The sequence below is a fragment of the Acinonyx jubatus genome, chromosome D1, assembly GCF_027475565.1.
Source record: "Acinonyx jubatus isolate Ajub_Pintada_27869175 chromosome D1, VMU_Ajub_asm_v1.0, whole genome shotgun sequence".
Taxonomy (NCBI): domain Eukaryota; kingdom Metazoa; phylum Chordata; class Mammalia; order Carnivora; family Felidae; genus Acinonyx; species Acinonyx jubatus.
This window is the reverse complement of record NC_069390.1, coordinates 91,461,358-91,473,135: the sequence shown is the minus strand read 5'-3', so window position 1 is coordinate 91,473,135 and position 11,778 is coordinate 91,461,358. Positions and strand designations below refer to the sequence as shown.

General features: G+C 44.7%; 1 protein-coding gene across 3 annotated transcripts in view; it reads left to right on the top strand.

The window, feature by feature from the left end:
• Positions 1-2,895: 2,895 nt before the first annotated feature.
• SLC37A2 (solute carrier family 37 member 2) overlaps positions 2,896-11,778 on the top strand; it is a 30,713-nt gene continuing 21,830 nt past the window's right edge. The window contains exons 1-2 of one of the 3 annotated variants that reach the window (XM_053203922.1): positions 2,896-3,720; positions 3,829-3,889. Coding sequence is in view for 1 of the 3 variants with exons in the window: in XM_015074078.3 (XP_014929564.1) it covers positions 6,302-6,360 (59 nt within the window). In the remaining 2 variants the exon portion in view is untranslated. Of the gene's footprint in view, positions 3,721-3,828; positions 3,890-5,327; positions 5,819-5,872; positions 6,361-11,778 lie in introns of those variants that run through there. The other 2 variants (XM_053203923.1, XM_015074078.3) reach the window with 2 other exon arrangements.

Sequence of the window (11,778 nt, the reverse complement as noted above, 5' to 3'; positions counted from 1 at the left end):
TTACAGCCAGGCCCAAATGGATGTTGAGGCTCCCTGCTTTGCCTTTGCTGGTAGGAGTGGGAAGGGGGCTGTGATGTTTTCTGTGGTGTTTGGTGGGAGTAGGGTGGCTATTGCTAGACTACCCCCATCTGGATCCTTTAACTAGATATAGCTGGCTTTTCTTTTTTTCTTTTTCTTTGTGCTGTTGGCTCTTCCAGATGGCTGGCTTCTCCAACATCCAGTTCAGATAGATGAAGCAAAAAGCAAACACAGACAAATCACTGCTGTGTCTCTCCTCAGATCTTTTCCTAGCTCATCCAGAGTCATGTATATGTTGCTATATATATATATATATAATGCCCAGGGTTTTCAGCATTTAGTGAGAGTAGGGAGAATTGAGTCTATTCCATCTTGATCCAGAACGAGAAATCTCACAAAGAGCTTTCAAGTGGCCATTTCTCCTGTAAGGACATAAATCCGATCATGTCTCAACCCTCCTTAAAAACCTCCTCATCATATCCTGTCCAAAGGCTAAAATCCCAAGCCCTTAACATGGACTTTCAAGGCTCTTCAGTATCTTACAACCAGGTATAACAGTCCTAACTTCTGCTGCTCCACACTTTGGACATGCCACCCTCCAGCTACATGGATTTCACATGCACCACTTAAATATATCTATCTTGCTTTTTTGTGCTTCCTTGTTGAGCACACACTAGTGCCTGTGCACTCTGCTGCTCCTGTCTCCTCTTCTCTACTTGCCAGTCACCTAGCTGTACTCCAGTTCTGCTTCTTGTATTACCTGCTGTGAAGCCTTTCAAGACTTTCCCAGTTACCTGACCCTTTCTCAGTGCCACCATAGCAGAATGAACATAATCCTACAAGCTATTTCTTATTTGAACTGATTTGTTCTACTGGAGCTCTTTGAGGTGAAATTGAGGTGGAATCTCTATCCATCTCTGTCCCATTCAACTGTAAATCCTTTGAGGGTAGGGGCAGTACCTGTCCTATTTATCAATGTATCTCTAGCAGAGTGCTGTGCCTGGCACATAGTTGACACTTAACAAGTGTTTATTAAATGAATAGATGAGTGACTTGTTACTTCCAGATACCAGAGCAGCCAAAAATTGTCCTCAGCTTGCATGACTAGGCTGCCTGAGGCCACCTCACTTTTGTCATTACCATATATTTTTTTTTTATTTCTACACACATACCCCCCCCAAAAATGACTTTGGGAGACTAATGATTTAACTGCTTCCTCAATCTGCTCCTCCCTTTCCTGCTTTTAGGTCACGCTCATATATATTTGCTGCCATCACTGGTTGACCATTTGAGAGCAGGGCCGCCTCCTTGTTCAGCTGACAGTAGTCTCCTTTAAAGACCATTCTTCTGGCCAGTATGAACCATCCATCAGTCCTGCCTTGAAGAGACTGAAGCCCTTACTTTTGACCATTTATATCAAGGCTAGAACTTTCTTGGCCAAACCCTTCCAGAACATTGTCTTTTCAATGAAACAAAATCTTTTGGGGTACATGGTCACTTTGCTTGTCTCTATCTTTTGACTGTGTTGGCTGGAAGAATTTATTTATTTATTTATTTATTTATTTATTTATTTATTTATTTAATTTATTTTGAGAGATAGAGCAGAGGAGGGGCAGAGAGAGAGACGGAGAGAGAGAATCCCAGGCAGTCTCCATGCTGTCAGCATGGAGCCCAATATGGGGCTCGAACTCATGAGATCACGACCTGAGCCAAAACCAAGAGTCAGACACTTAACTGACTGAGCCCCCCAGGTCCCCCAGTGTTTATTTATTTTTGAGAGAGAGAGAGAGACAAAGCATGAGTCGGGGAGGGGCAGAGAGAGAGGAAGACACAGAATCTAAAGCAGGGTCCAGGCTCTGAGCTGTCGGCACAGAGCCTTACACGGGGCTCAAACTCATCAACCAGGAGATCATGACCTGAGCTGAAGTCGGACGCTTAACCGACTGAGCCACCTAGGCGCCCCAGCTAGAAGATATTTAATTGCGGTTCTTTTTAGTGAAATGTCAGCATCTGACATATTTGAAATAATAATAGCTTCTTTCATTTTTTTATGACACTTTACTCAACCCATACATCCATCCTTGTCAACCTCAAATTATTCAACATATGTTATCATGATGCTTACAATAACTTCACTGAGTAAAGTCATATATACACAGATACCCATATACATACACATGCACACACAAACACATATACACACACAGGGTATTAAGGATTTACAAGTCAAACCTATTTGCTATACTCATTGGTGGTTTTTAAGGACTCCAATCTTGACCCCTATGTTTTGTTCTCATTTGTAGTGACCATTGGTGTCTGTCCATTGTAGGCAATATCTCATGCACATATAATAATCAGTGCTCCACTTACCAAACCTACTTAATCTGGCCAGGCACTTTTTATATGCAGAATTTTTAAAGTTTATTTTGGGAGAGAGAAACAGAGCACACAAGCAGGGGAGGGGCTGAGAAAGAGAGAGAGAGAGTATCTCAAGCAGGTTCCACACTGTCAGCGCAGAGCCCAATGTGGGGCTCAAACTCACAAACTGTGAGATCATGACCTTAATAGAAATCAAAAGTCAGATGCTCAACTGACTGAGCCACCCAGGTTCTCTTATATGCACAATTTTTAATTCTTACAGCCACCCTTCAGAGTAGATATTATGACCCACATTTCACAGCTGAAAGAACTGAGGTTCAGAGAAGTAGTAATATCTTAGGATCGACTCTGTCTCAAAGCCTATGTTGTTTTCACTACAATACTCAGCATCTTAATAAAAAGGCCTAATATGAACTTGAATCTTTATTTTTTTTTAATGTTTATTTATTTCTGAGAGAGAGAGATAGAGAGACAGCGTGGGGGTGGTGGGCAGAGAGAGAGGGAGACAGAGAATCCCAAGCAGGCTCTGCAGCTAGCTGTCAGTGCAGAGCCCGATGTGGGGCTTGAACTCACCAACTGAGATCATGACCGAGCCAAAACCAAGAGTCTGACGCTTACCTGACTGAGTCACCCAGGCACCCTGAAATTGATTCTTTAAAAGGTTGGATAATCTCTATGTCCCCTAATATCCCAACTCCTACCCCATTAATCAAGGGTCTGGGTCTTGATTCTATCAAGAAATTTCACAATAATTATCATAAAAACTGATGCCGCTTTCTGTTTAGTAAGACAAAAGTGGGGAGGAGGGCAGTGAGAATAACACTTGTATGTGTGTGGTTGGATTTTGGAGTTCTGTTGCCTAATGGCTTATTCTCATGGCACTTCTCATAGGCTTCCTCCAGCCTTTGGGTCTCCGGGTCCCTTAGAAAAAAACAGGGAGGGTGCTGTTGCCATATCTAAAAGGGCCAGTACAGCTTACTGGCTACCCAGAAAGTCCTGTGGGTGATCAGTGACACTTGCTAGCAGTAAGAACTGGCATTTGATGAACAAAAAGGCCATCTCCTGTCCTATAAGCGCATGATACTAAACCACAGCAAGCATTTTTTTTTAATGTTTATTTATCCTTGAGAGATAGAGAGAGACAAAGCGCTAGCAGGGGAGGGGCAGAGAGAGAGGGAAACACAGAATCCAAAGCAGGCTCCAGGCTTCGAGCTGTCAGCACAGAGCCCGACGTGGGGTCCAAATCCACGAACTGCGAGATCACAACCCCAGCTGAAGCCGGACGCCCAAGCAACCGAGCCACCCAGGTGCCCCTAAACCACAGTAAGCATTTTTGACAAATGATGGAGGACTATCCACAATAAGAACTAGATATCTTTTCCTTTAGTTTCAGATTCAGTAACTCATCCATTCCCTTCTTATTGCCATCAGATACTGCTGTCCGCACCCTGCAGGGTTTGAGGAGTGTGTAAGGGTGCCAGAGAACAGGAAGGTGAGTCAAGAGTGGAGAGCTTGTGTAGGTGAGTGAAAGGATTATCTGAGCCATAACATCCTCTTTGTCACTCCCCCAAGCTGCAGGAAACAAGGAGATTGTCCCGCTCACCCACAGGAGCAAGTAAGGGACATTGGTAAGAGTCTATTATTACCAAAGACATTACCAAGCTGCCATCCTGGCCCCTGAACAGGAGTATGTGACTGGAACTCACAGGGAAGGAACTGGAACAAGGCAAAGACTATCTCAGGACTGGCCCTGCTCCCAGCTACTTGTTGGCACTCCGGGCACATTAGCCATATCACGACGAGGACATATTAGTAAAGTCTCTCTGAGAGCTCCAGCCCCAGGCAACCATGGTCCGCTAAGAGGCACAAACACCATGTCTCCTGAGAGGCATGTGAAACGAGCAGTGATGAGAGTTATTACTTGTCTTCTTGCTGTCTGAAATCAAGAGATGTTCCACACCACTGAAGACTGGGTGGCACCTCTGGAGCCATGGAGATGGTCCCCTCCATTCCTCAAGTGATGTCCATGTTCTCCTCCCGTATAGCATCGAGTAACTCAGCGGCTTCCTTGGCTCATTTGTATTTCAACTCTATCCTTCTCTTTAGTCCCTTAGGAACAAGTAGCTGTCTTCCTGGGGATATCAGCTCAGTATTCTAGTTTGTTTTCTACCCAACCTGCTTTCATTCAGGCCTAATGTCTACTGGGTGTTGCTGACCCCAGAATTGGTCTGTCATACATTCTGAAACATCAGGTGTCTCCTGGGATTATCCCAGGTAAACCAGAATGGATCCCAGATGGATAATGCCCATCTCACTGACTTGTGAGAATGAAATGAATGGACATCTAGGCATAGTGAGTGGTATAATGGGGGGTTAAGTTAGCTGCTGTTTGCTATGCTCTCCCGTTGGTGTTTCACCTCTCTGTACTGCACCTAATCTAGCATTGGCTCCTTCCGCCTCCTTTCCTCTTTTCTCTCCACCCCTTTACCTCCTGTCCTCTCCTTGTTGTCTTCATTTCTGCCACCAGACCTCAGCCTCTGACTGCCTGGCATCAACAGGGTTTCACAACTCTGCTTACCCTCTTTTTGCTTGATTCTAGGGCTGGGAACAGCCAGGCCCTTCATTCTGGGCCCTGACCTGTTTGGTGGAATTGTTGCCTTCTTTTGCTGACCTTGCGCATAGGGTCTGGCCACCCCTAGGACTTGGGGGCAGTGCGGTGTTGGGGCTGAAACCAATTTGCACAGACCCATTTCTATTTTATGCTCTATTAACAACTTTATTTTCCAAGTGAATGCTTCCTCTCCCCCCCCCCCCCTCCGTACAATTCACCTGTGGGCTTGTATCCAAAGATCTCACAATATCTTCTTTAAAAAAATTTTTTTAATGGTTTTTTAAATTTATTTTTGAGAGAGAGGGTGACAGTTGGGGAGCGTGAGGGGCAGAGAGAGAGGGACACACAGAATCCAAAGCAGGCTCAAGGCTCTGACCTGTCAGCACAGACCCACATGTGGGGCTCAAACCCACCAACCTCGAGATCATGGCCTGAGCCCAAGTCGGACCCTTAACCTACTGAGCCACCCAGGTGCCCCACAATGTCTTCTCTTTAGAGGTGGAAACACCCTGGAAATCTTTAGGCTACCTGCAGAGCACTTTTAAGGCACAGAATTCTGTGCTCCTTCATTGCTGCCTGGCTGCTCGCCTCCAGAAGGGAGAGAAGGAATGGCTGCAAGATTGTCCCTGCAAGAGTGCGTGGAAGGCCAGTTCTTCTGGGGAAGGGGAATGCTAGAATCCTGCCTGGCTCAATACACAGCCTGGAACCTGAGTGGGACAGGAAGCCCCTGCCAGGCCTGGGAGATATATTTGGGCCAACATCATAGCTCCCTGAAAACCTCCTTTGCTCTGAGGGTGCGCCCCAACTCAGGTCAGTGTAATGCTGGGGACCACTGGGTGTCAGGTTTCCCAGCGTGCCTCAGTTTCCCGGTGTGTGTCGGGAGCCGCTCCTCGGGAGAGAAGGGCGCTTCAGGAACAGGCTGCGGGCGGACGGAAGGTCGCGTACAGCTGGCTAGTCTGGGCTCGCCGCTTTCGGTGCCCAGGAGGGAAGTGAGCAGAAAGTAAAAGGCCGACGGAGGAGCCCCTAGAATCTCTGAGGGCGGTCGGTCGCTCGCCTGGAGACTGAGCGGGAGAAAATGCAGGTGCCGGAGGAGGTTGGCCGGGCGGTTTGCGCGCCGCCCGACCCCGAGGGCCTTCAGGTGCAAGGGGGCGGGGGCTGCAGGCGTCCGGCCGCGGGGCCGGGGCGGGCCGAGCCGCGGGGCATTTAAACCCGGCAGTCTGCCAGCGAAGGACACGCGCCCCGCGCCGTCCCCATCTTCGGCCACCCTCTCCGCTTCGGACACCGGCCGGCGCGATGCGGTCTGCCTTGGCCCCGGGTGTCTGGTTCCTCCGCGCCTTCTCCAGGGACAGCTGGTGAGCAGGGCCGGGGCAGGGGGAGCAGCTGCCTGCGTCCGGGGCGCTCCGGGGCCAGCCTCACACCTGGCCTGGGCTGGCTTGTGGGGGAACGGAGGCCGGGGGGAGCTGGAGTTTTGAGTGGCCCTTTTGTTGTCTCCTACTCCTTGAATAACACAAAAGCCAGAACTCAGTGGTCCTGGGACCTCACCTGGGGGGAGGGGAGGGGTCCAGGCCCCAAGGGACATACCAGGGGAGGGCATACCTCTCTGATCTCAGCCGCCCCTTAGCACCCCAACAATGAGTGCGGGGGCTTCCGCAGTAGCTTTCCTCCTGACCAAATAGGGGGAGGCTGTGGAGGCCACAACATGTTGGGGTGTGTGGTGGGTGGAGGGCCTTCAGCCCCCTCTTCATCAGAGGCCACCACTGGAGCGATTTGGGAGGTCTGCACCGTGTTTATTTTTAACATTGGGTTAGTTGCCATCATTTACAAATTGTAAAATTTGACATACCCAGATTCCTGGCTCCTCTGGAAAAACAGACGTCAGGCCTAAATTCTCAGATTATATTACTAGGGGTTGAGGAGTACCTTTCCAGAGCATGGGTGCTCTTAAGATGTCCGACTTATTCCAATTTTAGATGGAAAACCCTACATACCCAGCCCCCTCAGTCCTGGGCAAATTGGGATGGTTGATCACCCACAGTGCTTTGCAGTCGGTGGCCGCCCTCACTGGTGACAGCCCTCACCACTTCCAGCCTTTTTCGCTCATTTACGTTATGTATTTGATCTTTCTTGAGTTTAGGACTGTGAAGAGGTATTTTCAGAAAAAGATGAAAACATGACTCTTGATAGGATATAAAAATGAACATGTGGTAAAGATTTTATTTTTACTCATAATGAGGGCGCCAGAAGATGTTATGATCAGTTAAGAAAAAGTTCAGGAAGAGGGGAATAGGGAGTTAGTGTTTAACGGGCATGGAGTTTCGGCTTGGGAAGATGAGAAGTTCTGGGGATGGATGCTGGCGATGGTTGCACAACAATGTGAATGTACTTACTGCCACTGAACTGTTCACTTAAAAATAGTAAATTTCATGTGTTGTGCATTTTACCACAATTTGAAAAAAATCCAGGGGCACCAGCGTGGCTCAGTCGGTTAAGCGTCTGACTCTTGATTTCGGCTCAGGTCGTGATCTCACAGTGCAGTCTGTGAGTTTGAGCCCTGCATCGGGCTCTGAGATGACAGTGCAGAGCCCGCTTGGGATTCTCTCTCCCTCTCTCTCTGCCCCTCCCGTGTGAGCGCTCTCTCTCTCTCTCTCTCAAAATAAAATAACGTTTAAAAAGAAGTATCCAAAGAGCATGCCCATTTATAAGTCAGGAATATTGAGGCAAAACTGGTTTTTCCACAGGTTGGGAGGGAGAAAAGGCTATTAATCTGAGACTATCATTTCATACACATAGTTTGTATGACTTATCAGTTACCTACCACTTCAAAGAATTATAGCCCAAAGTCAGTGAAAGGCTAGATAGAATTCAATAATTGGAGGGGTGTCCTCTAGATAATACACAGTTTTCCAGTGAAACATTTTTTTTTCTACAGTCTCCCCTGCTTTGATCAAAAATAGTCTCAAAGATTATTCTTTTAAAAAAATTTTTTTTTATTCTTTATTTATTTTTGACAGAGAGAGACAGAGTGCGAGCAGAGGAGGAACAGAGAGAGAGGGAGACGCAAAATCTGAAGCAGGCTCCAGGCTCTGAGCTGACAGCACAAAGCCTGACACAGGGCTTGAACTCATGGACTGTGAGATCATGACCCAAGCTTAAGTTGCATGTTTAACCGACTGAGCCACCCAGGCGCCCCTCAAAGATTGTTCTTAATCACAAAATGAGTTTGATCTCATTAAATTTGATATGATTATGTATATAGGTGCAACAATAGTGTTAATCTGTAATATAGACCTTGTTAAGTTTGCTTTGCTAGAAGTTTTCATAAGGAATCTTAGATTGGCCTTTTAAAAGCCCCTATCTATCTATCTATCTATCTATCTCTGTATTATTTACTGTTTTGAGATTGGAAGTCAAGCCAAGACACTGGTCTTTACACTAGGTTTTGCCTGCTGTACCTATAAATTTGGGCAAATTCCTCTTTACTCGAAGCCCCGAAGATATTCTAAGACCCCTGGGCCTGCCAGGGAATAACGTTCCTTATTTGCCTGTAAGAGAACACAGTAAGCCAGGTTTCTTGGGAGGGTTTTATTAGTATTGGCTCCATGCAGGCAGCCTTCGTTCCTTAAATGGGGCTGGTTATGTCTGATTAAGCGATCATCATTGTCAAATATGACAGCCCAGGCAAAGCCTTGGTTATATAACCAATTTTTCTAATTACATCCTGGTTTAAAAAAAAAAAAAAAAAAGACAGGGGAACCTGGGTGGCTTAGTAGGTTAAGCATCCAACTCTTTAAATTTTTTTTTTCTTTTTAATGTTTATTTATTTCTGAGACAGAGAGAGACAGAGCATGAGTGGGGGAGGGTCAGAGAGAGAGGGAGACACAGAATCCGAAGCAGGCTCCAGGCTCTGAGCTGTCAGCACAGAGCCCAACGCGGGGCTCGAACCCACAAACCGTGAGATCATGGCCTGAGCCAAAGTCGGTCGCTCAACTGACTGAGCCACGCAGGTGCCCCAAAGCATCCAACTCTTGATTTCCGCTCAGGTCATGATCTCACGCTTTGTGGGCTCCAGCTCCACATTAGGCTCTGTGCTGACACTGTGGAGCCTGTTTGGGATTCTCTCTCTCTCCCTCTGTCTCTGCCCCTCCCCTGCTCATGCTCTCTATCTCAAAATAAATAAATAAGCTTAAAAAATTAAGTGAAAATGAAAAAAATTAAAAAGGATGGATTCTTACTGAACTTTTGCTAATAACCATATTGCTACGAAAAGCAGGAAGACTCAACAAAAGTTTCTGAATTTAGGGGGCATGGTGGTCAGGTAAGGAGAAGAAGATATTTGCAAGTATTTCATTTCAGTTTACAAAAAACAGAATGTACTAAAGTGTTTTGGGTTATAGACAGCTGAAGAAGAAATAGAAAGGGCTTCCTTACATATCATCAAACACTCTAACCTTAACAATATTCCAGACATAAATGACTGCCATCCCTCATCAGTTCATTTAGGTCTATATCATTAATTCTCATTCCACTGAATCTCGGGTTAGCAATCTCATAAACCTATCTGCTTCTTCACTCGAGTTCTGGAAATCCTGACTCCCTCCACTGGTATGTTCTTAAAGATGTGTGAGCTGAGCCATGGGAAGCCTATACACAAGAATAAGTGCCTGGTGCAGTGTCTTTCTGAGACAGTTAGTTCTTCATTGGTAGAGATAAAACCTTTGGCCCATAGCTGACTGAAGAGCCTTTAGGAAGCAGCAGCTGCAACAGCAGAGTAAAATAAAAATTTGTCTGTAGGTGACAGAGACGTTAAAAGGTATGAATTAACTTACTACGATAATTTTCAAAAGTGAACAACCTGATGAGAGTTCATGACAAGAATAATGTGGCTACCCAGGAAATTTGGTTGTTCCTGAGATATGCAAAACAAAATAAGGCCAATTAAAAATCTAGACAATGTCTTAAAACGTAGTAAGGTAAATTCAAAGATGGTGAACATGACACCTGATTTATAAAAATGAACGAACACAATTTTTATAGAGGAAAAGAATCTTGAGATATTTAAAAATCCTGAGACAGAATTTATATAATATACCAAGGATGTACCAAGAATATCAACTAAAGAGATTCAGTAAGTCTGGAGTAAGTCCTGTGCATCTGCATTTTGTTTATTTAAGTAATCTCGACGCCCAACGTGGGGCTCGAACTCATGGCCCTGAGATCAGGAGTTGCACGCTCTTCCACCTGAGCCAGCCAGGTGCCCCTTCACATCTGTATTTTAATAAAACTCCATAGGAAAGTCTGATGTGCATCCTGAGTTGAAAACCACTGACTTAGCAGATGTTAGGTTCAAATTAAAGTAGGATTGCAGCCTAGGTAACATTTTAAATCATAACTGAAACCATGACTGGTAACACTGTGTTGTTATCATCAGGCAAAGCACCACTGGGGGTGCTGATACATGGTGGCAGATCATGGGCCCAGAGGGCACTGAGAGATCTGTAGAAACTTCTCATACAGCATGCAATTTGTGAAATATTTATGTAAATAATAACCTTTTACCTCGAGAAATTTAACCTAGAGAAGGCTGAGTCTCTTCTGATTTCACAGTTATTTTCATGCAGTTGGTCAGTAGCAACATATCAAATAAACCTAATTATTTGTAGCACCTCTCTTTTTAAAAAGTGAAAAAAAAACCCCCACAAATCTTTGTGATTTTCTAGGGGCCCTCTTGGACATCTCATAGATACTTTTAGGTATAAAAGATATCCAGGAAATTTTATTTTGCACGTAGGACTTGATTTGGGGAAGGCAAAAATCAAAAGTTGTTAGGACATTTGAATGCTTATCATGAGTGCCTAAGAAATAGTTCTTGTCTACCCACTTGAAAGTGACAATAATACATGAAAAAATAAACATAGAAAGTAACATTGTAAGGAAACTTAAGTCATTTCCTAAGCGGGAAATCTTTGTTTTAAAAAGTGTGGAAAATTATTCTGTGAAGACACACAAATTCTGCCATGTCGGCAGATTACACAGGAGGTAAGAGCATAACATTTTACAGCCTTTCTTTAAGAGCAGACCAATAACCAATGGTCAAAAAAATTTTGTCATTTTAACAGAACAAAAACCAAATTCTACTTTTGCACTGACATATTTGATATTAAAGGAACTAGAGCCTCTTTTTGAAAATAGTATGAATAAAATAAAAACTGTGCCAGATTTTAACAAAATTTTACCATAATTACTTGTGTTCAGACTCATCATTTGCACATACTATAATCTAAGGCAAGTCAAATTCTCTTTTCACAAACCTACACATTTATCTAGTCAGGTTTTATCCCTCATTGTCCTTTTTCTTATTCCGGAATGACCCGTCATTTTACATTTGTATAAATTACTTTCCTTTTTTTCTTCTTAATAAACAAAAATGCATCTCATCACTGTATACACCAAGTTGTACCTATCTGCCACTGTTGTTCCTAACAGAGTTTCATTCATACACATTACTTATGTCCTTTAACCAAATAACTTACATTTTAGAGAGAAGGGGGTTGGGAGGGTAGATAACGGTAAACAGCCTGTCCCACACCAATATTTAAAACATTTTTTTTAACGTTTATTTATTTGTGAGAGAGAGACAGAACGTGAGCGGGCGAGGGGCAGAGAGAGGGAGACACAGAATCTGAAGCAGACTCTAGGCACAGAGCCTGATGCAGGGCTTGAACACATGAACCATGAGATCATGACCTGAGCTGAAGTTGGATGCTTAACCG